At 47.8% G+C, this 26,326-nt stretch overlaps 1 protein-coding gene across 1 annotated transcript in view; it reads right to left on the minus strand.

Moving 5' to 3' along the window:
- LOC115094721 (exocyst complex component 1-like) overlaps positions 1 to 26,326 on the minus strand; it is a 340,680-nt gene that overhangs the window by 272,295 nt on the left and 42,059 nt on the right. Inside the window, exons 4-5 of the mRNA XM_029607978.1 lie at positions 18,455 to 18,614; positions 1,466 to 1,656 (exon numbers count right to left, since the gene is read on the minus strand). Coding sequence (XP_029463838.1) covers positions 1,466 to 1,656; positions 18,455 to 18,614 — 351 coding nt within the window. The remainder of the gene's footprint in view (positions 1 to 1,465; positions 1,657 to 18,454; positions 18,615 to 26,326) is intronic.

Below are 26,326 nucleotides of genomic sequence, written 5' to 3' on the forward strand. Positions count from 1 at the left end.
GGAAATGCCAGGATAAAAGGTGAGATCCATTTTGGATGTTTACTAGGGGTGTGCATTCGTATTGAACATAAATGTAAAACGCTACTTATTTTTTTTTTTTTAACTTAAAAAAGTGATAAGACATAAACGATCGGATTTCCAACTTATTCAACATAGCTATGTTGAATAAGTTGGAAATCGCGATTGTTGATCCAAAATAAAAATTTAAACCTCTCACCTTCCTTAATCCCCCCCCAAAGACTTACCACAACTCCCTGGTGATCCAGCGAGGAGTGAAGACGCCATTTCTGAAAGCCTTTCCGAGGAGCACGTGACGTCGGCGCCACGTCGGAGTGACGCGGCGTCACGTGATTCCCCGCGGGTTCGCGCCGGAACGCTCGTTCGGCCCAAAAGGAACTTTTGGCCAGCTTGGGGGGGGTCAGGAGGTCCCCCCAAGCTGGCCAAAAGTTCCTTTTGGGCCGAACGAGGGTGCCAGAGGGAACTCGCGGGGAATCACGTGACGCCCCGTCTCGCCGACGTCACGTGATTCCCCGCGGGGTCACTTCCGGGATCCTTGTTCGGCCCAAAAGGAAATTTTGGCCAGCTTGGGGGGGCCTCCTGACACCCCCAAGCTGGCCAAAAGTTCCTTTTGGGCCGAACGAGCGTTCCGGCGCGAACCCGCGGGGAATCACATGACGCCACGTCACTCCGACGTGACGCCGACGTCACGTGCTCCTTGCAAAGTTGGTTAGAAATGGCGTCCTGACCCCGCTGGACCACCAGGGAGTTGTGGTAAGTCTTGGGGGGGGGGGGATTAAGGAGGGTGAGGGGTTTAAATTTTTATTTGCACATATGGACATATACTCAACTCATTGAATTCTGTTTATGTCCATATTGACCGCAAATGGGACCCCCTTTGGACATATGGACATATGAACTTAAACTTTTGCTCTGCACATCCCTAATGTTTACTGAACACTCATTCAGGTTAAAGACTACAATATCCTAGCCAAAATAGTAGTGGTATATTTCCCTATTTAAATTTGTGATAAGATCTCTAATGGCAATGATGTTATTTATTTATTTATTTAAAATTTTTATATACCGACGTTCATCCGGGATATCACATCGGTTTACAGTGTAACTGAAACAGGCGCCTGGGATGGCGGTTTACATCGAACAGATATAACGAATTTAACATATGAACAAATGAGGAGGGGGAAAAAAGGAGGGAAATAATTAAACAAAACTTATGAGCAAAATTTACAAATATATATAGAGTATCACTATGTACAAAGTATTCATAAATACAGCAATGCCATGGAAATACAATTGTGTAGAGTTATAAGAGAGGAGGGGGGATGGGGAGGGGGTGGGGGGTGTAGGAGGGGAGGAGGGGTGGATGGGGTAAAAGGAGAAGGCGAGCTGTTATCTCAGTTTGGATACAACTCCAACAGAAGAAGTCAAGTGAGGAATATCTAGTTACCTCATCTAGGACTTCCAGGTCTTTGATCAATCTCTCTGCAAACACTGCTGCGTTAGCCACAAGCGATTCATACTTTTCCATCTGCTTCAGCATATCGGCAGATTCCTTTGATGTCACTTCCTGATACTCATCTTCTTCTGCAGGAACCACTTCCAGGCCCCTTTTCCCTACCTCCTGGAGAATCAGACAGTCTAAAAACACAAATGTAATTAAATTTATTGTCAACGTTAGCTAATTCCTCTAGGCCAACCAGCTCAGAAAATAGGCACTTTTTGTAGGTGATCCAATCTTACTCATTTTTTATTTGAAGAAAAAAACAAACAAACAACCAATGGATTTTGGCCAGTGCTTTAACAGCACTGTATCAAATACAGGCAGTTATGCTGATACACTTTGATGCAAATGGCCAGAGCATTACCATGAAGCAATCAGTAGCATGCATCATGTGGAATTCTGGCATCAGCCTGCGCTGACGCAGCATAGTGAATCTCATCTAAAGCAGACCTCCAGTATTTAAGATATAGCCTTATCACCATCCTTTTGTATGTTATAAATTGTGGTGTAGGCCTCAACCATTAACATGCTTTCCTCATCTCATACATGATTGTCTGCAAAAAAGATTGGATGCCCAGTTTAATAGGCATCATGACTCTCCATGGGATAAACAATGGGAAATAAAACATTTTCCCTATGTTAAAATAGGCAGCCAGGTAGCTAGGTAGGTATGATTCTCAAGAATTATACGAGTGCTGGAATTCTCTTTGGATGAAAGACATTGCATACATTTTAATTAAGATACTATTACCAAAGGTCCAGGAGAACAACAAAGTAATTGGGAATAGCCCAATGATGCCTAATGAATGTTTATAGATGTAAGCTTTCGGTATTACTAAGTACATTCCGTTCATTGCCTGGCAGAGTAACACACTACTTACTTTTTTTTAATTACATTATTTATTTTGTGTTTGGCAGATTTTGCTATATTTGACTCAAGGCATACTAATGAAGCTTGAAGAATCTTTATCAGAAATGTCTAATTTGTGTTTTTCTGAACTGCTCAGCCTTACTTTGCAGTTCTCATATTAATTCAGCATATGCCGTTGGTTTGGGATGTCATTATTAGAATCTGTCTGTACCTAGAGAGAGGTCCCATTACATTCACACATCAACAATGGAGCTGTGCATGACAATCAAAAGGGGTTTCCGCTTTGACAGAGTGTGAGATAGCAACATGTTAATCGCTCACTGCCACCATTCTTGTACGTGCCGAAACACATTCACACACGGCCACTCAAATACACCGATGCACACATATGCATACACATATAGATCAGATAAATAATAATATATATGTGCATTCACACTTGCACACAACACAGCCTCACCTCACATCCACACACCACACTGGCAATTTAGTTGCAGTAAATTGTCTATTTTTCATTTCAGCACAATACTGGCAAGATTTATCAGTGTACAGAAAACGGCAGGGGAGTAAATAGATCCTGCTGCATAAATTCTCCCTCTTCAGACTGGGTCATTCATAATATTTCTCCCTACATCTGTCCCTCTCACACACATTTTCCCTCTCTATTTTTGCCTGTTTTCTATCCCTTAGTTCACCTCTTTCTGTCTCTTTCATTTTCTCACTGCCACTAAGTACTGAAACTCATTCTGCAGATGCCCACTTCTCACCCTTCTACATTTCTTCACTCATTTTTAAACACTGCATAATAAAAACAGTTCCTAGGAAATTAATTATTTTCACATATCTGGAACTTTTTATCTGGCTTGTGCCAAGATCCAACAAGGAAAGATGGAATGGGTTTGGAATAGGATTAGATTCCTTTACCTGATATCATACATCTCTCCACATGCTGCTCAGATGCTCTTGTTTCAGTTTTAGAAAAAAAAAAAAAGTAAGAAAATGTGCCCTCAGGAGGAAGATTCAGAAAAAAATAGAAAAGGATGTAGGAGCAAGTTAATTCTTCAATGGCCATCTGGTAATACAATTGCATACAATGGTGATACCATGGCAACCTTTGGAACGTGACCAGGTCCTGCTTTTACTGACAGACAATAAGTTTACCAGATATTAGTCTGGTATCCTTTTGCTAATTTTAAGCATGTACCATAGTATGTTGTGCATTATACTAAGCAAATATTGTGGTAATGAAAAGAAGTCAGCAGGAACATTGGTAAGATCAAGGGCATGTGTTCAGTAAAAATAGCCTTTTGTATGTCTATGAAATAAATACACGGTGAATATAGGAAAACTGGTGCTTACCTGATCATTTTCGTTCCTGAGAATGGCACCCCAGTCCTTGAGGCTGGCATTGGTGACCCAATCCAGGGTCTTCAGCTCCACGTCCTTCGTCAAGTGGCCTCATGAAAGCCACCAGGATAGACTGGCCCTAGATTCCTTACAGTGGCTGAAACTCCTCTGACTAAGGGACCCAGTGGGATAAAATAGCCCTCTGGAGAGTCCTCATATGCATGAATACCCAGGGAACAAGTTTTAGTGTAGATCCCATAGAACCCAAGACCTGCAAATAATCCCAGACTCTGGGAACTGACAGTTGCAATAACCTGCAACTCTGTATATGCACTTTCCATACTCTCTTCTCTTAGGAAAACCCTGCCTAGACTGGTATTGAAACAGGTCCCTAGATATTCCAACAACTCTTCCCCAGAGGCTATTGGCACCCCAGGTTGCTCTTTGTCATATTTACCAACCAGCCCAGGGTCTGCAATAGTTGAGTGACTCATCCTACCAAATCCCAACTCAGAGTCTCCATTTTTGCTCGAATAAACCAGTCATTCAAGTATGGGTGCACTAGCACCCCTTCCTTTTGTAATGCCTCGTCCACCACCACCATCACCTTGGTGAATGCCTGGGGCACTGTTACTAAGCCAAACAGAAGGGCTTGAAACTAATAATGTTTCTCCAACACCTGGAAGTGTAGGAACTTCTGATGCTACGATCTGATGGGGATATGCAGAAATGCTCCTGCCAGGTCCAGGTATGCCAAGTACTCTCCTTTCCAGACCGCCTCAATCACTGAGCATAACATTTCCATCCAAAACCATGGCACTCCAAAGCCCTGTTCACTTTCTTCCAATCTAGAATGGGACGGAAGGTTCCCTCCTTCTTCAGAATAACAATGTAGATGGAATACCTTCCTCTGCCCCATTCCACTAGAGGCACTGGAACAATCACATCCAGGAGTCTTAGTCACTCCAAGGTAGAATATACCACTTTTCTTTTGGCTGGAGAGGCACAAGGGGAGATCATTGAGCTTTGTTCAGTGGATGAGAAAATTCTAAGGTGTAGCCTTCTCTAATGATTGACAGGACCCACTGGTCCATAGTGATTCTGATCCACTCATTATAAAACAGAGCTTGACGTCCTCCAATAGCCTCTGGGAAAGAGTGGTCCAGCCTCGCCTCATTGGGCAGCCTTATTCCCTCCTGCTCCCTGGATGGAGTTGTCTCAGGAGGGCTTTGAATGAACATCACTGTCCAGAGTGCCTACAGGTGGAACCCTATCTGCATCAGAGAGCTCTGAATCCTCCGATGTACTAAGTGGCTGCCTTTCCAGAGCAGCTGTGCACCCAGGCACCTTTTTGCCCTTCTGAGGATTCCCTATCTTAGTCTTAACGCTCCGAGGGGGACTATGTGAGTGAGAGCATTTTTTTCTCGTCTCCTTCTTTGCCAAGAAGGCCTTATGTAGCAAAAGCACAAAGTCTATAGAAAAAGCTTCTTTGACTTCAGAATCTTCCTCAGAGAGGTTTCCACACCCCTCTGATTCCTCATCCATTCACTCAGCATCAGGGGATAAGGCTGGAGGAGATCCTTCATCCTCCCCCAATCTGCCCTGCCCCCTCCACAAGCCTGCAAAATGGCCGCCATTGCTGCGCTGACATGAAATCCAGACATGTCGCCGCTGACAATCAAGTCTCGTGCATGCTCTCCCTGGCAGGATTATCAGTGCTGGAGCTGCCCTCTCCTCCTGACTCTCAGCCACAGCACAGCCCTGATGTGGACAACTGTGTAGGCAGCTCTCCACAGGCAAGGCAGTACTTCCTGTGCCCTGAGGCTGCCATTATGTGGAACACATGCGGTATCAAGCCTCTCTGCTGCTCCATGAGTCAGCTGACAATGTGCTCCTGCATCCTCACGTCTACCGCTACATGAGTCCATTCTACTGCTCTCACGAGTCGAAGAGGCTGCCCTCCCAATGTCATACTGATGTCCCCAGAACCTGCCAACAAGCTCCTGTGCCTAAGTTCCCTTCTTTTTTTTTTAAACAGCTGTCACCCATGACAAAGAACTCGACCCCCATAAGGAAGAATAAAATCATTACGACACTATGCTGGTCTTCTCCAGTGAGCCGTTGGGAGGAACTCCATGGGGATAGAGGGAACCCAACCACCGGTTTTAACCCCCACTGACTCCGGGCCGAGACATATTGGCTACCACCCCCTGCTCACTCTACTCCACTGAGGGAATGGACCCTCTCAGGTCCTAACACCCCGAGAGCAAATCCAACTTCTTTTTTTTTTCTTTTTTTTAAAGTCTAAAACTGCAGGTGCTTTACACCTCTACCATATGCTGGAGACAGAGAAAAACTAAGAAATTGCAGGTGACACACTACTTAAGTACTATAGGCTCAGTAAAGCTTTTCTTCTCTGTCTTTGTCTGCTTATAAGAATGCAAAACTCAGTCATCTGGACTGATTTGGGTATGAACTGAAATCATATTTTGACTATGCGCCTCTTCACATGGGTTTAGAATCCTATAATCATTTTAACTAGAGCAGTACAATTGCACCCACATGTTTTAATTCTCTGTAAAGAAACATACACTTGAATGCTTATCACTCCATTGTCTGACCATATGAAAATCAATGCAGAAAGGCAACTGTATTGTTGTAAACTATCCGTCCTTTTCTTCCATCTTTTACTAATCACTGAACTAGTATGAGTTTTCGGGATAAGAAAATATTTAACATCTTTTTTTATAACTTAAAGAGGAAGCCAGCAGCATATTCTCAGAATCATATGATGCTTGCCCCCTAAAGAACTGTGTTTTACAACTGTTGAAGGATCCTTGGGGCACTTTTTTAACACAGTACTGTTTTTACCATAAATGTTTACCTAGAAGGCACACTAAAATTATTTTATTGACTTTTATAGATAGCTGCCTTGTTTAAATTATATAATCAACTGATTGAATGATACCCTCTTTGTAGGGATAGATTTAAGATTTAGATACCTATATATAGATAACTATGTATTACGGTGGCTGGCCGCAGCACCCCGCAGCCGACCACACTCACCCCCCGGGCGGGCCCAGGTTGCCGCCGCCACTCCCCGGTTTCCAGGCTCTCTCTTTTCGGCGCGGCAAGAGCCGGCCCTGCTGCCGCCATGCAGCCAGCTGTGTGGCTCCTCCCCCTTCTTAAAGGAGCCATGCCGAAAAGGATCTCCCGTGGAACCCGGAAGACAGGGCTCCGCTGGCCCTATATAAGGAAACCCCTGTGACCTATCAATGCCTCAGCAACAGGTCTCACTCTCCAGAGTCTCTAGTTGCTCCTCGTGTCTTCAGTTCCTGTCTCCATGTCTTCAGTTCCAGACCCCGTGACTACAGTTCCTACTTCCATGTCTTCTAAGCTTCATCTTCGAGTGTTCCTGCTTCCCTGACCCTCGGCTTGCTTCTCTGGTATTGACTTGGCTCATTTTTGGACTCTGCTTTCGCCTACTGCCTCCTCTGACCACCTTCCTGTCCTTCATTTTGCTGACCACCACCTGCCCCGACCTCTGGCCCATCCTAGGATTCCGTTCTCGCCGCCAGCCCTGACCACTGGACCGTCTGACCTGCCTTCGCCTTACTCCTCCAGACTAGCTCGCTGGAGACCCACTCCTAAGTCCTGCCAGCCCCAGCACCCAAGGGCTTAACCTGCGGGGAACGAGGGCTGGTAAAGTTGAAGGTCCCGTTGGGTCTCCGTCGCCTACATCTGCCTACCGACGTCGAGGGCCTAGAGGGTGCCCCTTAGGCAGCACCAACCTCGTCTTGGCCAAGGGTCTACATCTCGACGCAACAGGTGCAACAGGTTGCTGAGGCCATGGACCCGGCGGACCAATCTGGCCTCCAGGCTATTCCAGGCCTAGCCTTGAAAATCCAGCAGCAGCAGCAATTTCTGGAGTCGTTGGCAGCCTCTTTACAATGCCTGAATGCGCGTCTTGATGCTTCCTCTTCTGCATCAGCACCTCCTGCTCCCCCGGCACCCGGGGCGTCTATTCTCCGCCTACCGGCTCCCCCTCGGTTTGCAGGTGACTCCAAGCAATGCCGGGGGTTCATCAATCAGTGCTTTATGCATTTCACACTCCAGCCAGCGCAGTTCTCCTCAGACACCATGACGACTACCTTCATTCTCTCCCTCCTTGACAGCAGGACCCTGGCTTGGTCATCCCCTCTATGGGAGTGACGGGACCCTCTTCTTCAAGATCTACAATGTTTTGTTCAGATCTTTAAACAGACCTTTGATGAACCGGATCGATGGGCCACCACTGGCTCTGACATACTCCACCTCCGCCATGGGGCATGCCCCTTATCTGATTATGCCATCGAATTTCGCACTATGGCCACGAGCTGAACTGGAGGGAAGCCAGCCTGAGGATTATCTTCCTGGAGGGGCTTTCCTCCCACATAAAGGATGAGCTGGTAGCTTGATAGCTTGGTAGCTTGGGATCTCCCCGCATCTCTGGATGTGCTCATTGACCTGGCTGCCTGGATTGACCGTTTTCAGCAGTGCGCATGGGAAGTACGGGTCCCCGCAGGCCTGTCCCGTTGGCGCCATCCTTCTCCAAACCCCCAGTGGGGACTTCGCCATCGACCGGATCCACTCGACAGGAGGAGCCCATGCAGCTAGGAAGGAGTCCTCTGTCCTCTGTCCAGGAGAGACAGTGCCGTCGAACCCTGGGTCTGTGCCTTTATTGTGCTGGGAAGGGGCATTTTCTGGCTCGCTGCCTGGAGAGGCCGGGAAACTTCCAGGCCTAGAACCAGCCGGGGAGGTGGTTCTAGGTTTCACTAAGCTTGCTCCCCAACTTGTGCTGTCCGTGTCACTCCCAGCTACTCGTGGATGGATATGAGTTTCCTACCCTGGCCCTCCTGGACTCCAGCGCAGGAGGAAGCTTTTTTTGATCTTCTCCATCTCGGGCAACCTGCTCCCAGGGAGGATCACCGAGACCACTCTTCCCATTTCCCTCTGAACCGGTATGCTGCACCAGGAAGAACTGACCTTCCTTGTGATAGAGAAAGCGGTCCATCCTATTGTTCTCGGATTACCCTGGCATCAGCAGCATGCCCCCATGCTAGACTGGGAGATGCTCCAACTGACCAAATGGGGTCCCCGGTGTCACCAGAGATGTCTTCATCCTGTGGTGTGTTCCCCCTTGTTACTCACCACGACTTTTATGGGCCTTCCTCCGCAGTATACTTCCTTCACTGACATCTTCTCCAAGGAGAGTGCTGAGATCCTGCCGGAACACCGGGTGTTTGACTGTGCTCTTGACCTGGTCCCCAGAAGCATTCCACCATGGGGAAGGGTGTATCCCCTATACCTGCCCGGGACTGAGGCCATTGCCAAATATATACAAGAGAATCTGGAGAGGGGGTTTATTCGCCTATCAACGTCGCCAGCAGGAGCCGGATTCTTCTTTGTGGCCAAGAAGGATGGCTCCCTTCGGCTTTGTATCGACTACTGAGGGCTTAACATCATAACCAGGAAGGATCGGTACCCTTTGCCCTTTATCCCAGAATTATTGGATCGCTTGCAGGGAGCTCGAATCTTCACTAAGTTGGATCTCCGAGGGACATACAACCTGGTGCGGATCAAGCCAGGGGACGAGTGGAAGACCGCTTTCAATACTTGCGACGGCCACCACGAATATCTTGTAATGCTGTTCAGGCTGTGCAATGCCCCCGCAGTGTTCCAAGCGATGATGAATTCGATTTTACGGGATCTACTCTATTCCACAGTAGACATCTCAACGATGTCCTTATCTTCTCTAAAGACCTCCGATCCCACCACCATGAAGTCCAACAGGTCCTCCAATGCCTGCATGCCCACAAACTCTTTGTGAAACTAAAGAAGTGTATTTTTTAAAAAGAATCTGCCCCCTTTTTAGGGTATACTGTAGGGATGTGCAGCAGGGACGGATTTGGCCCATTCAGTATTCGGATTCGTCGGGACCCAAATCTGTTGCATCTGTTCTCGGGGGACCCTGATTCATTCATTAGTTACATATGTATTCATTTCCCAAAAAAACCCCATCCCAACCCTTTAAATTTAATTAACTACAACCCCCCACCCTCCTGATCCCCCCAAGACTTGCCAAATGTCCCTGGTGGTCCAGTGGGGGTCTTGGAGCGATCTCCTGCACGCAGGCTGTCAGCTGCCGGTATTCAAAATGGCGCCGATAGCCTAACGGGGCTACCGGTGGCATTGTTCGACCCATGTCACATGGTAGGAGCAATGGACGGCCGGCGCCATCTTGTGCCATTTTGAATACTGGCAGCCAACGGCCCAAGTGCAGGATATCACTCCAGGACCCCCGCTGGACCACCAGGGACTTTTGGCAAGTCTTGGGGGGGTCAGGAGGGTGGGGATTTATTCGTTAGTCATACGTTGTATTCGTGGGGGTACACCATACATTTCGTGACCCCCACGAATAGAACGAATATAGCATATACGTTGCGGATTGCCAATACATTGCAAATGAATGCACACCCCTAGTATATTGTCTCTTGCACTGGCTTCTGGATGGACCTGGAAAAGGTGACCTGTATACGGGATTGGCCCCAGCCTTCGGGGCTTCACCCCCTGCAGCAATTTTTAGGCTTTGCCAATTTCTATAGACATTTCATCCCTCATTACTCTGAAGTGGTCTCGCCACTCACGACTCTCACCCAAAAAGGAGCCAATACCCGAGAATGGCAAACAGAGGCATTAACCGCCTTTGCAACCTTGAAGCAGGCCTTCCTCCATGAGCCCTGCCACCGTCACCCGGACCCCACATGCCCCTTCATCTTGGAGGTTGATGCTTCCTCAATCGCCATCGGGACAGTTTTGGGTCAGCTCACCGCCAAGGGAACGTTCAATCTCTGTTCCTACTTTTCCCAAAAATTCTCTCCCTCAGAAAAAAATTATAGCATCAGGGATAAAGAAATCTTGGCCATAAAACTGGCTTTTGAAGAATGGCAACAATGGCTGGAGGGAGCCCGCCACACTGTCACAGTCTATACTGACCATAAAAATTTGGAGCATCTCTGCCACACTCAGCACCTGAATGCCCAGCAGGCTCGTTGGTTCTTGTTTTTAAGTTGTTTCGACTTCGTGGTGAAGTACCGGCCGGCTTCCAAGAATATCAGGGCTGACGCCCTCTCTAGGTCCTTTGAGCAAGAAGATAATCCAGACACTCCAGGCTACATCATTGACCCGGCATGCATCCTGGTAGACGCTTCTCAAGCTATTCCCCGAGGGAAGATGGTAATCCCGACCCGACTCCAGCAATAAGTTCTGGAGTGGACCCATGACTCGATGGTGGCAGGTCATCCCGGTTGTGCTCGGACTCTTGCCTTACTTAAACGGTACTATTGGTGGCCTTTGATGGACAAGGATGTGAAGGCCTACGTAGACGATTGTCCCACCTGTGCTCGCCAAAAGCCCGTTGTGGGACGACCTTGGGGGTGTTACAGCTGATGCCAACCCCCAAGGAACCTTGGACCCACATTTCTACCGACTTTGTAGTAGATCTCCCCTCTTCAAGTGCAATAGAATAATTTGAGTTGTTACCGACCGTTTCTCCAAGATGGCTCAATTCATTGCCCTCCCGGTGCTTCCATCTGCTCCAGAGCTGGCAAAGCTGTTCACCTCCCACATTTTTCGTCTCCATGGATTGCTCCATCACATTGTCTCCGATTGCAGACCCCAGTTTACCACTAAGTACTGGCGATCCTTGTGCCACAAATTTAACATCAAGCTAGATTTTACCACCACCTACCACCCTCAGGCCAATGGCCAAGCAGAATGCACTAACTGCACCTTGAAGACCTTCTTTCGTTTTTTTGTGAACCTGCGACAGGACAACTGGGCAGATATCCTTCCATGGGCAGAGTTCTCACAAAACTATCACCCCCAACTCTGCCATGGGATCTTCACCCTTCCTCATGGTATATGGGAAGCAACCACTCCCTCCACTCCCAGTGCCCCTGTCCGTTCCCTCTCCTGCTGCCCAGTTGATGGCACAGGAACTCCAGTCCTTGTGGTCCTAAACTGAGGGCTGATTCACAAAGCTGCCGAGAAAGCAAAGGTTACCACCAATAGACACAGACATCCGGCTCCCCTGCTCAAATCCGGAGACAAGGTATGGCTGAGTACCCGCAATATTCAGCTTCGGGTTCCTTCCATGAGATTAGCACCCCATTATATTGGGCCCTTCTCCATCCTGTGACAGATCACTCCAGTTACGTATCAACTCAGTCTTCCAGCATCGTTGAAAATCCACAATGTCTTCCATATCTCCCTGCTCAAGACAGTGGTTCTGTCTTGGCCAGCCCGGAAATTGCCCGAAGCGGAGAAGATTTCCTCGGAAGGAGATGAGACTTATCAAGTGAAGGAAATTTGAGATGTCCGCTGCTGCCTCAAGAGATGGAAATAATTAATTGCCTGGGAGGGATACGGTCCGGAGGAAAACTCTTGGGAGCCCAGTTCCAATATCCTGGATAAAGGACTCCTTAAGGAATTCTACATTGCACACCCGAAGAAACCCAGACCCCGTGGAGGGGGGCTTAGAGGAGGGGGTACCATGGCTGAGCACACTCACCCCCCAGGAGGGCTCAGGTTGCTGCCGCCACTCCCCGGTATCCAGGCCCTCTCTCTTCGGCACGGCAAGAGCCGGCCCCACTGCTGCCGTGCAGCAAGCCGTGTCTGTCCCTAGATGCCTGTGCTTGGCTCCTCCCTCTTCTTAAAGGAGCTGCGTCGGAAAGGATCTCCTGAGAAACCCGGAAGACAGGGCTCCGCTGGCCCTATATAAGGAAAACCCTGCCGGCCTATCGATGCCTCAGCAACAGGTCTCACTATCTGGAGTCTCTAGTTGTTCTTTGTCTTCAGTTCCAGCCTCCGTGTCTTCAGTTTTAGACTCTGCTTTTGCCTGCTGCCTGCCCTGACCTCCTGCCTATCCTTTGTTTTGCTGACTGCCGTCTGCTCCGACCTCTGGCCCGTCCTAGAATTCCACTCTCACCGCCAGCCCTGACAACTGGACCGTCTGACCTGCCTTCGCCTTACTCCTCCAGACCAGCTCGCTGGAGACCCATTCCTAAGTTCTGCCGGCCCTGGCACCCAAGGGCTCAACCTGTGGGGAACGAGGGCTGGTACCTACATCGAGGGCCTACAGGGTGCCCCATAGGCAGCACCAACCTCGTCTCGGCCAAGGGTCCACATCTCGACACAACAGGCGTAACACTATGAAAGGAAGGGAAGGATACTCAGCTCAAAGAATGGGAGGGGCTTTTGAAGATCAGAATTAAGCTGACTATGGTGGTGGTGGTGGAAACCACCACCACCCAGTTTGGATGCCTTCTGAAGTAGGCATCCTAGGCACATGCCTATATTGCCTATTTCTAAATTCAGACCTACACCCTGCATATATTTTTGATACTGTGTCTAGTTGTACAATTGAAGGAGAAATTACTACTTACTTGATAATTTCCTTTCCTTTAGAAAGGGTAGGTCAATCCCAGTGAGTGGGTTTTGTACCTCTGCCAGCAGGTGGAGACAGAGCAAAAGCTGAAATCACGGCTATATAGTCCCGCCCCAACATCAGCCCGCCAGTATTCCCTGGAAAAGCCAAACTGTGGACAAACCTGATTTAACTTGAATATTATTAGCAACAGGCATCCATTCATGTTTATCAACCAATAGGAACACTGAGCTCAGCCAAAAGAAGGAACATATCTAATAAACTAATGGCTAGAGAAGCCACTTATGAGTTATCAATGAAGAGTAGGAATCATACTCTGCATCACTCACCGACAGCTGAGGGCAGGTCTGGGATTGACCCACCCTCACTAAAGGAAAGCAAATTATCAGGTAAGTAGAAATTTCTCCTTCCTTAGTGTTCGGGTAGGTCAATCCCAATGAGTGGGATGTCAAAAGCTAATCCTGAAAAGGGCAGGAGGCTGCCAGCAGCCAAATTAGAACTGCCCATGCAAAAGAAGTGTCTTTCCTAGACCTAACATCCAAGTGCCAATGTTTGGAGAAGGTACGCAAAGATGACCATGTCACTGCTCAGCAAATTTCAGCAGGCAATAAACTCAAGCAAGCTGTCCTGTAAAAATTCCAAAATCAAAGGAATATCCACCTTGAGCAGTTGAGTAAGAACATAAGAACATGCCATACTGGGTCAGATCAAGGTTCCATCAAGCCCAGCATCCTGTTTCCAACAGTGGCCAATCCAGGCCATAAGAACTTGGCAAGTACCTAAAAACTAAGTCTATTCCATGTTACCGTTGCTACTTGCTAGTAATAGCAGTGGCTAATTTCTAAGTCAACTTAATTAATAGCAGGTAATGGACTTCTCCACCAAGAACTTATCCATCCTTTTTTAAACATAGCTATACTAACTGCACTAACCACATTCTCTGGCAACAAATTCCATAGTTTAATTGTGCGTTGAGTGAAAAAGAACTTTATCTGATTAGTTTTAAATGTGCCACATGGTAACTTCATGGAGTGCCCCCTAGTCTTTCTACTATCCGAAAGAGTAAATAACCAATTCACATCTACCCGTTCTAGACCTCTCATGATTTTAAACACCTCTATCATATCCCCCCTCAGCTGTCTCTTCTCCAAGCTGAAAAATCCTAACCTCTTTAGTCTTTCCTCATAGGGGAGCTGCTCCATTCCCCTTATCATTTTGGTAGCCCTTCTCTGTACCTTCTCGATCGCAATTATATCTTTTTTGAGATGCGGCAACCAGAATTGTACACAGCATTCAAGGTGCAGTTTCACTATGAAGCGATACAGAGGCATTATGACATTTTTCGTTTTATTCACCATTCCCTTTCTAATAATTCCCAACATTCTGTTTGCTTTTTTTACTACCGCAGCACACTGAACCGACGATTTCAATGTGTTATCCACTATGACACCTAGATCTCTTTCTTGGGTAGTAGCACCTAATATGGAACCTAACATAAGAACATAAGAAAATGCCATACTGGGTCAGACCAAGGGTCCATCAAGCCTAGCATCCTGTTTCCAACAGTGGCCAATCCAGGCCATAAGAACCTGGCAAGTACCCATTGTGTAACTATGGCATGGGTTATTTTTCCCTATATACATCACCTTGCACTTATCCACATTAAATTTCATCTGCCATTTCGATACCCAATTTTCCAGTCTCACAAGATCTTCCTGCAATTTATCACAATTTGCTTGTGATTTAATTTCTCTGAACAATTTTGTATCATCTGCAAATTTGATTACCTCACTCGTCGTATTTCTTTCCAAATCATTTATAAATATATTGAAAAGTAAGGGTCCCAATACAGATCCCTGAGGCACTCCACTGCCCACTCCTTTCCACTGAGAAAATTGTCCATTTAATCCTACTCTCTGTTTCCTGTCTTTTAGCCAGTTTGCAATCCACGAAAGGACATCGCCACCTATCCCATGACTTTTTACTTTTCCTAGAAGCCTCTCATGAGGAACTTTGTCAAACACCTTCTGAAAATCCAAGTACACTACATCTACCAGTTCACCTTTATCCACATGTTTATTAACTCCTTCAAAAAAGTTAAGCAGATTTGTGAGGCAAGACTTGCCTTGGGTAAAGCCATGCTGACTTTGTTCCATTAAACCATGTCTTTCTATATGTTCTGAGATTTTGATGTTTAGAACACTTTCCACTATTTTTCCTGGCACTGAAGTCAGGCTAACTGGTCTGTAGTTTCCCGGATCGCCCCTAGAGCCCTTTTTAAATATTGGGGTTACATTAGCTATCCTCCAGTCTTCAGGTACAATGGATGATTTTAATGATAGGTTACAAATTTTTACTAACAAGTCTGAAATTTCATTTTTTAGTTCCTTCAGAACTCTGGGGTGTATACCATCCAGTCCAGGTGATTTATTACTCTTCAGGTCTACCACATCTTCTAGATTCATCGTGATGGGTTCAGTCCATCTGAACCATGAAAACCTTCGCCAGTATGGGTACCTCCCCAACATCCTCTTCAGTAAACACCGAAGCAAAGAAATCATTTAATCGTTCCGCGATGGCTTTATCTTCTCTAAGTGCCCCTTTAATCCCTCACTCAGAACCAGCCCTCAAAGACCCTCCAAACTCTAATGTAAGCTAGAAAGTAGAAAATTTCTGGGCCTGAAGAAGACTGAAAATTATAGAACGTGAATAACTGCACTTCAACAGCCAAGCACTTTCAATGGCAGAACCGACCCAGATACTCATGTAGAATGGGACCCTGATATAACATATCTGTCCAAGGTGGTAGCCAGAAGGGACTGCCCACCAAAAGTCTCTGGAGATCAGCGTGCCATGGCCTTCAAGCCCAATCTTGAGCCACTGAAAGGATGGTGTTGGCTTGACTTGCAATCTTCGTGATATTGATATGGAGTCTTCTTGAAATCTGTCGCTGCAACTTGTTCATAACACCTGGGCATTTTTCCTTTTTCTTACCTTGAATTGCTAGTTTGGTAGCTATGGTAGTGGCATCTGTTTTATTTGATTAATAATGTGTATTTATTTAATTTTATGATTGACTTATTGTACACTGCCTAGAACATTGGATACAGCAGTTTATAAATGTTTTACATTAATAAATAGTCCTTCTCCTCTTCCTCTATTTTCCATCTTGGGGGGGGGGTTGGGTGTTCTTTCTGTTTAGGGGAAAGCTAGACTTCAGAAACCTACTGATGTCTCCGTTATGAAGTCAGGTAACCAATGTCCAAACCACACTCCACACAAAAATGCTGATCTACTGAAAGATTTTACTAAAAATAAACTCCTTTAATTGAAATAATTTCATATACAGTAAATTTGGCTGGAGATGAATCCAAATTTTCTATTTGTTTTCTACTAAACCTCAATTGATAATTCATTGACTAACTCCCTCCAAGGATTAAACATGTTATAGATAGCTCTGTTTGGGTGTCTTAGCCCAATTACCATTTACCTTCAAGATCCAGGGGTGCTGCTGAGGATTTTTTTTTTTTTAAATCATTTATAAATTGCCTTCCAGATTACAATAAATCTCCCAAAACAAAGGACATCTCAGAAAATCACATAAACTTTTAAAAATATATACAATATTAACACATTCTATACAAATATAAAAACAAACCATCACACAAAAAGTATAAAATGTGCCCACTGAACTGATAATAATCCACATCGGTGTACTAACACCACTTAAGTTTATGACATCATCAACCAAGTCTTCAGTTTCATCCAAAACTTAACTAGCTCCCTTCCCTCCAATAATTCAGAAGGTAGACTGTTCCAAACATATGGCGCCATACCTGCAAAAATCCTATTCTGAATTCTAACATGCCAAATAGCTTGTACTGAGGGAAGCTGGACCAAATGGTGGGTATTAAAACACAAGTTCTTGCTTGTGTATTGCCAATTCAATATTCCTTAAGATATGGTGGGCAAAAATCTTGCCAAATTTTAAAAGTCAAAATCAAACATTTAAACTTATAATATAACCTAATCAGTAACCAATGTAGTTTCTGCAATAGAGGCACCTCTGAGTCTCTTCTAGATTTTCCCAAAACAATCCCGGTGGCTGTATTTTGAATTAACTAGAGTTTTCTGATAGTTCTATTTGGAAACCTCAAATATAGTGCATTAAAATAGTCTACATGAGACAACACTAATGCATAAGCTTTCAAAGCACAAAATTCCAAGCATGGCTTTAGTTGTCTCACTAGCCTAAGATTAAAATATGCACTCCAGGCCACCTGAGAAACATGGCTTTCTAAATTCAACTCACTATCCAACTTTAACTCCTATAGATTTTATTTTTTCAGCCACTATCACAGAACTTCCCTCCATCTTCAAACTCAACTTCTGATCTACCTGTAAAACCTCTGTTTTCTTACTGTTAAACACCAAGCCATTTTCTATCCCAATTACTTCTTTTTATGTGGACAAATTCCCTATGGGTCAGTCTAGTATGTTTCCTTCCACAAGATCCTAATACCTGGAGATCCTTGCTCCTGCAATGAATCAGGCAAGACTCCTCTTCTTAACACTGATTATACCAGATGGGTACAGGGAAAGTATAACTCTTGTTAGCTACACTCTCATACTCCTTCATAGGTACACAACTGGCTGCTGCTTCTGGATACCAGAAATCATCTGAATTCCCTGCAGTGAACCCCTCTACTAATATTTGGAGGGTGTTCTCCTCTGAAATCAAGATATTATTTGGGAAGGAAAACTCCTGCTCTCACCTCCTACTTCAAGAATCTCTCATAGGATTTTTTAGAAATCTCTCAGAAGGGGGTCTCTATTTCTTCTCAGGTTCTTCCATTCCAGGTTCACCCAAGAGGGATGGCTCTAGATTGGAAGATACATTAATGCGGAGCCCAGGGGGGCTCTAGATTGGAAGATACATTAATGCAGAGCCCAGGGGGTTTCGACATAGACAAAATAATAATATTAATTCAGGGCCAAAGGAAGAATATATGCTTCTGGTCAATGTCGTCCCTGACTTACTTGATTCTTCCAGGATTATAATATTAGTATACAAATTGTATGGCATGGCATAACCTTAAGTGTTGAAGAACGAGACTTCAGAGAAGATGCTGCACAAGCATTCTTTGAATTGTATGTTGACAGTGTGAGATATACTTCCCGGAAAACCTCAATAAAAAATGCCCCATGGGTATTGGTCACTAAGTCTCACCTTCCAAAATGCAGGTGAAAACATTGACAAATAGGACCTTGCTGGACAAGTGGCGTTGGTTCAGCTTCCACAAACAACTGATGAATGCACTCTTCTGGGAATAGCTGCTGGCTGTCCACTTATAAACCTTGTCAAACTTCAGGTCAAACTCTGGCATCACCTACAAAAAACCAACAAGATCAGTCACCGAAGGATTGGATCCAGGCACATATACTGAGCCTGAGAGTAAGTCCATGTGAACATTGAGTTAGTTAACCCACCAATATATTTCATATTTAGGAATGTTTGGGTTTTACTCACCCTGCGATTAATGGAGGGAGAGGAGGAAAGGTATTATCAGGCATATCAAAAAATTATCAAAATATCCAGATCCTCTTTCTTTTTGAAATATGTTTTCCCCTCCTAATCTCCTACTCATCACCATCTTCTTCCTCCTTCCATCTGCCTCTTTTCTTCCCTTTATTAGGTCTACTTGTGCTCCCCTACTCCATCCCTTTGCAGGGTTCTGACCTTTGTTCTCTGCATCCCTCCTGCCCTCATTCCCAGTGACCTTTTCTCTCTTTCCTATCTGTGTCCCCTTCTCCTCTCTTCCTTTCTCTAAAGTCCTTTCTTTCTTCCCTCCTTTACCTCGCTGTCATTCTGTCCTCCCTTGACTCTATCACTTCTACTTTCTCTTATCTCCTGTGTGCCTTTTACCCTCCCTTGTGTCCTTCCTTGATCTCTCTGTTATTCCCCTGTTCCCACCCATAGAGAGAATTCCCCTCACAAAACTGGTAAGAACATAAGAAAATGCCATACTGGGTCAGACCAAAGGTCCATCAAGCCCAGCATCCTGTTTCCAATAGGGATGTGAATCGTTTTTCAACGATTAAAATTATCGTCCGATAATGTTTATATCGTCTTAAATCGTTATAGAACACGATACAATAGAAATTCTAACGATTTATCGTTAAAAATCGTTAAATCGTGTTAGTGCGCACTAACTCGAGTTAGTGCGCACTAACTCCCCGTTAGTGCGCACTAACTCGATTTAGTGCGCACTAACTGAAAATGATACAAATAAACACTTTCCAGGTCACTGAAGGTCAGTTAGGAATGAATATGTGTTCCTATTGGCTGGCTGCCCTCTTATCTATTGATATTACCAAGGTTACCACTGAGGTGATGGTTGGGGGGATGGGAAATGGAACTGGAAACTAACGAACACCAACAGAAAATGAAACAAAGTGTTCACACTTCCCAGGTCAGTAAAGGTCACTTAGGAATGAATATGTATGTATGTATTCCTATTGGCTGGCTGTGCTCTTATCTATTGATGTTACCAATATGGTTGGGGGGATGTGAAATGGAAACAGTTGGAAGCTTGACAAAAAAAGTAATGTAATGATCAGCACTCACGTGACTAGAACTTGTTTGTTTATTATTTTTGTTAGCAGGCACCTGAAATGCTAGTGCATGTTGAATTTGCCAATCACTGTGCATTTTAGAAAGGTGGTCCTGGCTGGAACTGTACACAGTTCAAATATATGTAATTGATTGTTGGTAAGTGTATTTTTTAAGTAGCCACACTGGCACCAGTATGTTTACTTTTCCTCCTACTTAACTCACTAGCTCAGCTTTGTAAGAAGGGCTTCTCTGCTTGTGTGTTGTTTTTGTTTGGTGTGAGGAGAGCAGAAACATCAGATCTTTATTCAATCTACTACAGTCATCTCTTACAGTGCCCTATCCCTATTAATACCAGGAGTGTTGTGATCTTCCTGCACACAGTGCCCTAACCCTGATACCAGTCTGAGACAGCTCCCTCCCTGCATTACTAGTGAGAGGCTGGCTTCACAGACAGGGGGGAGCTGCCTGACCCTCACTCCTGACTTCCCCCATGTCCCAGCTAGTGAATGGTGTGTGGGTGAGGGGGGGGGGAGGATGGTGAAGTCTGAGACAGCTCCCTCCCTGCATTACTAGTGAGAGGCTGGCTTCACAGACAGGGGGGAGCTGCCTGACCATCACTCCTGACTTCCCCCATGTCCCAGCTAGTGAATGGTGTGTGGGTGAGGGGGGGGGGAGGATGGTGAAGTCTGAGACAGCTCCCTCCCTGCATTACTAGTGAGAGGCTGGCTTCGCAGACAGGGGGGAGCTGCCTGACCCTCACTCCTGACTTCCCCCATGTCCCAGCTAGTGAATGGTGTGTGGGTGGGGGGGGGGGGGGGGAGGATGGTGAAGTCTGAGACAGCTCCCTCCCTGCATTACTAGTGAGAGGCTGGCTTCACAGACAGGGGGGAGCTGCCTGACCCTCACTCCTGACTTCCCCCATGTCCCAGCTAGTGAATGGTGTGTGGGTGAGGGGGGGGGGAGGATGGTGAAGTCTGAGACAGCTCCCTCCCTGCATTACTAGTGAGAGGCTGGCTTCACAGACAGGGGGGAGCTGCCTGTCCCTCACTCCTGACTTCCCCCATGTCCCAGCTAGTGAATGGTGTGTGGGTGAGGGGGGGGGGGGTGGATGGTGAAGTCTGAGACAGCTCCCTCCCTGCATTACTAGTGAGAGGCTGGCTTCACAGACAGGGGGGAGCTGCCTGTCCCTCACTCCTGACTTCCCCCATGTCCCAGCTAGTGAATGGTGTGTGGGTGAGGGGGGGGGTGGATGGTGAAGTCTGAGACAGCTCCCTCCCTGCATTACTAGTGAGAGGCTGGCTTCACAGACAGGGGGGAGCTGCCTGACCCTCACTCCTGACTTCCCCCATGTCCCAGCTAGTGAATGGTGTGTGGGTGAGGGGGGGGGGGGGAGGATGGTGAAGTCTGAGACAGCTCCCTCCCTGCATTACTAGTGAGAGGCTGGCTTCACAGACAGGGGGGAGCTGCCTGTCCCTCACTCCTGACTTCCCCCATGTCCCAGCTAGTGAATGGTGTGTGGGTGAGGGGGGGGGGGTGGATGGTGAAGTCTGAGACAGCTCCCTCCCTGCATTACTAGTGAGAGGCTGGCTTCACAGACAGGGGGGAGCTGCCTGTCCCTCACTCCTGACTTCCCCCATGTCCCAGCTAGTGAATGGTGTGTGGGTGAGGGGGGGGGGGGGGGGGATGGTGAAGTCTGAGACAGCTCCCTCCCTGCATTACTAGTGAGAGGCTGGCTTCACAGACAGGGGGGAGCTGCCTGACCCTCACTCCTGACTTCCCCCATGTCCCAGCTAGTGAATGGTGTGTGGGTAAGGGGGGGGGGGGGAGGATGGTGAAGTCTGAGACAGCTCCCTCCCTGCATTACTAGTGAGAGGCTGGCTTCACAGACAGGGGGGAGCTGCCTGACCCTCACTCCCCCGGGGTATTGTGATCTTCCTGCACACAGTGCCCTATCCCTGATACCAGGGGTGTTGTGATCTTCCTGCATGCAGTGCCCTATCCCTATTAATACCAGGAGTGTTGTGATCTTCCTGCATGCAGTGCCCTATCCCTATTAATACCAGGAGTGTTGTGATCTTCCTGCACGCAGTGCCCTATCCCTGATATCGGGATGTGTGCAAGAAGATCACAACACCCCCGGTATCAGGAATAGGGCACTGTGTGCAGGAAGATCACAACACCCCCCAGTATCAGGAATAGGGCACTGTGTGCAGGAAGATCACAACACCCCTGGTATTAGGGATAGGGCACTGTGTGCAGGAAGATCACAACACTCCTGGTATTAATAGGGATAGGGCACTGTGTGCAGGAAGATCACAAAACCCCTGGTATCAGGGTTAGGGCACAAGTTCTAGTCACATTGACTGATCACATTACTTGTTTTGTCAAGCTACCAACTGTTTCCATTTCCCATCCCCCATATACTGTCAGTAGGAAACTTGGTAACATGAATAAATAAGAGGGCAGCCAATAGGAATACATATTCATTCCTAAACTGACCTTAACTGACCTGAAAAGTGTCAAATTGTATCATTTTCAGTTAGTGCGCACTAACTCCCAGTTAGTGCGCACTAACTCGAGTTAGTGCGCACTAATCGGAAAAAACGATTTTTAACGATTTTTTAACTAAAAAATCGTGCCTAAGACGATTTTCTTGCCCTGCCACACGATTTCTATCGTTAAGACGATATGCAAAACGATTCACATCCCTAGTTTCCAACAGTGGCCAATCCAGGCCGTAAGAACCTGGCAAGTACCCAAAAACTAAGTAGCAATTAGCTTTTATCCCCAGCCTCCTTACATAGTAATATAGTAGATGATTGCAGAAAAAAATCAAGCCACCTATCTAGTTTGCCCAGTTATTCTGGTTAAACTACCAAGGATACATCTCAGCTGCCAGCCACAGAATGTGACTGTCATTCCTTATCAAGGACAGTCTTTTTTGTCTTCCTCCTTGGTCCTCCACCATCATGGGTAGATGAGTATATAAGATCCCTTCTTTGCTTATTTTTATTTTTAATTATTTTCTAATTTGATATCCTGGGGTGCCATGAAAGCAGGTTATATCAGAAAAAGAAATACATATTGTTACGGCTATGGCTGCAGTGCAACCGCCTCACCACCAGGGGTCCCTCTAGTGCTGGCTCTCCTGACTGGCCCAGTCCATCTCCCCTGTCCACTCTATGTTCTGGGCTGTCCCTTATAACCCTGCCTGACAGTTCCCTCGGTGCTTCGGCATCGAGCTCGCCTGGGCTCCCTGCTCTAGCCTTCCTTCCTTGCTTGCTGTACGTTTGGTCCCTGGACCTTGCCTTGCGTGGCCTTCGGGCCTTATTCCTCGCCTTGCCTTGCGCGGCCTTCGGGCCTTATTCCTTGCCTTGCCTTGCGCGGCCTTCAGGCCTTATTCATTCCTTGCTTTGCCTTGCCTTGCGCGGCCTTCGGGCCTTCTACCTTGCCTTGCTCTGGGTGTACCTTTGGGCCTGCTACCTTGTACTGTGTGTGGCCTACGGGCCTTCTGTGTGTGTGTGGCCTACGGGCCTTCTGACCTGCCTTGCCCTGCTTACGGTGTGTGGCCTACGGGCCTGCTGACCTGCCTTGCCCTGCTTACTGTGTGTGGCCTACGGGCCTTCTGTGTGTGTGTGGTCTACGGGCCTTCTGACCTGCCTTGCCCTGCTTACTGAGTGGGGCCTACGGGCCTTCTGTGTGTGTGTGGCCTACGGGCCTTCTGACCTGCCTTGCCCTGACCCAGCCTGAACCCAGACACTGCTACTTGCCGCCTGCCCTGACCCAGCCTGGACCCAGACACTGCTACTTGCCGCCTGCCCTGACCCAGCCTGGACCCAGACACTGTTTCTAGCCTTTCCTGTCTCTCTCCACCTGGAGCCACCCTTCTGGGTGGTGTTCACGACTCCTGACCGGAGCCCATGCGTAACAGTATGCCGAAGCCACCAATTTCCAGGGGAAGAGATAGGTTTTGGTACTACCGGTGAGCCAATTTTTCTTTTACCTGTACTCACATTCAGGCCTATCCTGTAAAGTGCGGCCGTGTTTACCCTGCTCCTAAGCCGCTTCTAACTCACGTTCCGGCCGCGTTAGCCCTTCCTGCGATCCCGAATCCCCTTTAACCTACTCCTACCGCGTCCTAAATTCCCCGGGCAACCCCTTCTGCCCGCGGCATGTATATTGCATGCAAACGAGCGAATTAGCTCGATATTGCATGCAAACGAGCCAATTAGCTATTCCCCTAGCATCCCGTAACCCGCGCCCCGACTATCGCTACCTTTCCCTGCCGTTTTGTCGTGCGTTTAACCTGCAAATTTACCGCCTACCCTGACCCAGGCGGTAGAGGCATGGGTAAGGGTAGGTGGCAAGCTTTCCCCCAGCCCCCGCTCACCTGCCCCGGCCGCGATCATGGGTGCCGGTCTCCGTGGCAGCCCCAGTCCTCTCCCCTACTCCCGAAGCCAAAAAAAAAAGCGAAAAAAACGTTGCAGCCCCCCTCCGATGTCCGGACTGGGGCTGCCACGGAGACTGCAACGGCAAAGCGACTTTTCAGTGTCCCCCCCCTCCTCTCGGAGCAGGCGCGAAAAGCCGCCTTGCTCTGGGAGGAGGGGGGACACTGACAGCGGCGAAGCTTTCCCCCAGCCCGGACACCGGCGAAGCCAGAAGACAGCAGCGGAGAAACGGCGAAACGACTTTTCAGTGTCCCCCCTCCTCTCGGAGCAGGGCGCAAAAAGCCGCCTTGCTCCGGGAGGAGGGGGGGCACTGACAGCGGCGAAGCTTTCCCCCAGCCCGGACACCGGTGAAGCCAGAAGACAGCGGCGGAGAAACAGCGAAACGACTTTTCAGTGTCCCCCCTCCTCTCGGAGCAGGGCGCGAAAAGCCGCCTTGTTCCGGGAGGAGGGGGGGACACTGACAGCGGCGAAGCTTTCCCCCAGCCCGGACACCGGCAAAACTTGCTGTTTTGCAGCCATGAGCCACGAGCAGGAACGCGAAGATCTGGCTCCGATAGCTCCTCCCGACAAGATGGCCGCCTGCACGGGGAAAGAGTACAATTGGCCGCTGAAGACGTGGCGGCCAATTGTACTCTTTCCCCGTGCAGGCGGCCATCTTGTCGGGAGGAGCTATCGGAGCCAGATCTTCGCGTTCCTGCTCGTGGCTCATGGCTGCAAAACAGCAAGTTTTGCCGGTGTCCGGGCTGGGGGAAAGCTTCGCCGCTGTCAGTGTCCCCCCTCCTCCCGGAGCAAGGCGGCTTTTCGCGCCCTGCTCCGAGAGGAGGGGGGACACTGAAAAGTCGTTTCGCCATTTCTCCGCCGCTGTCTTCTGGCTTCGCCGGTGTCCGGGCTGGGGGAAAGCTTCGCCGCTGTCAGTGTCCCCCCTCCTCCCAGAGCAAGGCGGCTTTTCGCGCCCTGCTCCGAGAGGAGGGGGGACACTGAAAAGTCGTTTCGCCGTTTCTCCGCCGCTGTCTTCTGGCTTCGCCAGTGTCCGGGCTGGGGGAAAGCTTTGCCGCTGTCAGTGTCCCCCCTCCTCCCGGAGCAAGGTGGCTTTTCGCGCCCTGCTCCGAGAGGAGGGGGGACACTGAAAAGTCGTTTCACCGTTGCTTCTGCGCTGTCGCCGCCGTTGCTTCCTGGTATCTGTCATTTCAAATGACATTTGAAATGACAGATACCAGCGTGGCGTGATGCCTTAGGCCCGTGCACCCAGGATCCTGTATAGGCGCTCTATCCAGTATCCTGGGTTGCGCGGGCCTAAGGCTTTTCGGACGCGGCTTACATTTACATATAATTAGGCTTCAGGATCGAGCGGTAGGTGAGCTGCACTGTGCGGGCGGTAACCGCGGGTGCCGTAGGCACTAACGCAGCTCTTCCTACCGCTCGGTACTGGATAGGCCTGATTATGCCTCAGCCTCCAAGTTTTTATGTCTGTGCTTGTTGCCAGACTTTGAACTATCCCAGTTACAAGAACTGTCTTGCATGTCAACTTTCAGACCAAGAGCACTGGGTTTGTAGTAATTGTCATAAGAGGAACGTCTCAGTCTATCAGGAATGTTTAAATTGTCTAAATCCTAAACCAGGGTGGTGGAAATGCTCCTGTCTTCCGTGTCTGTTACCACCAGGCAAACCCTGCCCCCGTTGTTCTGCTTTAGGATCAGCTGTTCCATTAGAAAAGACAATCAGCTCTCCTAACCGGTATTCTGCTTCTGGCTCCACTAAAACAGACATTTTAGCTGGCAGTTTGTGGATAGAAAAACCCAGGACTTACCTGGCCAAGAAGGCTTCTGTGACACCAGTGCTAGAGCCTCGGGAACAGGTTTCTCTAAAACGGAGAGAGTTGATTAACTCTAGCAGGGCTCTGCTTCCCACAGCTGCTGTTGAGACAATAACGAGCACTTTCCCTAGACGTCCTAGAACTGCCTGTGCCTTCTCTAAACTGCTCCTCCGGAAACAAAAGAAGGAGCCTCAGAGTTTGGCTCGAGGTATCAAGCCCACAGCA

This window comes from Rhinatrema bivittatum, chromosome 6 (assembly GCF_901001135.1).
Source record: "Rhinatrema bivittatum chromosome 6, aRhiBiv1.1, whole genome shotgun sequence".
Lineage (NCBI taxonomy): Eukaryota > Metazoa > Chordata > Amphibia > Gymnophiona > Rhinatrematidae > Rhinatrema > Rhinatrema bivittatum.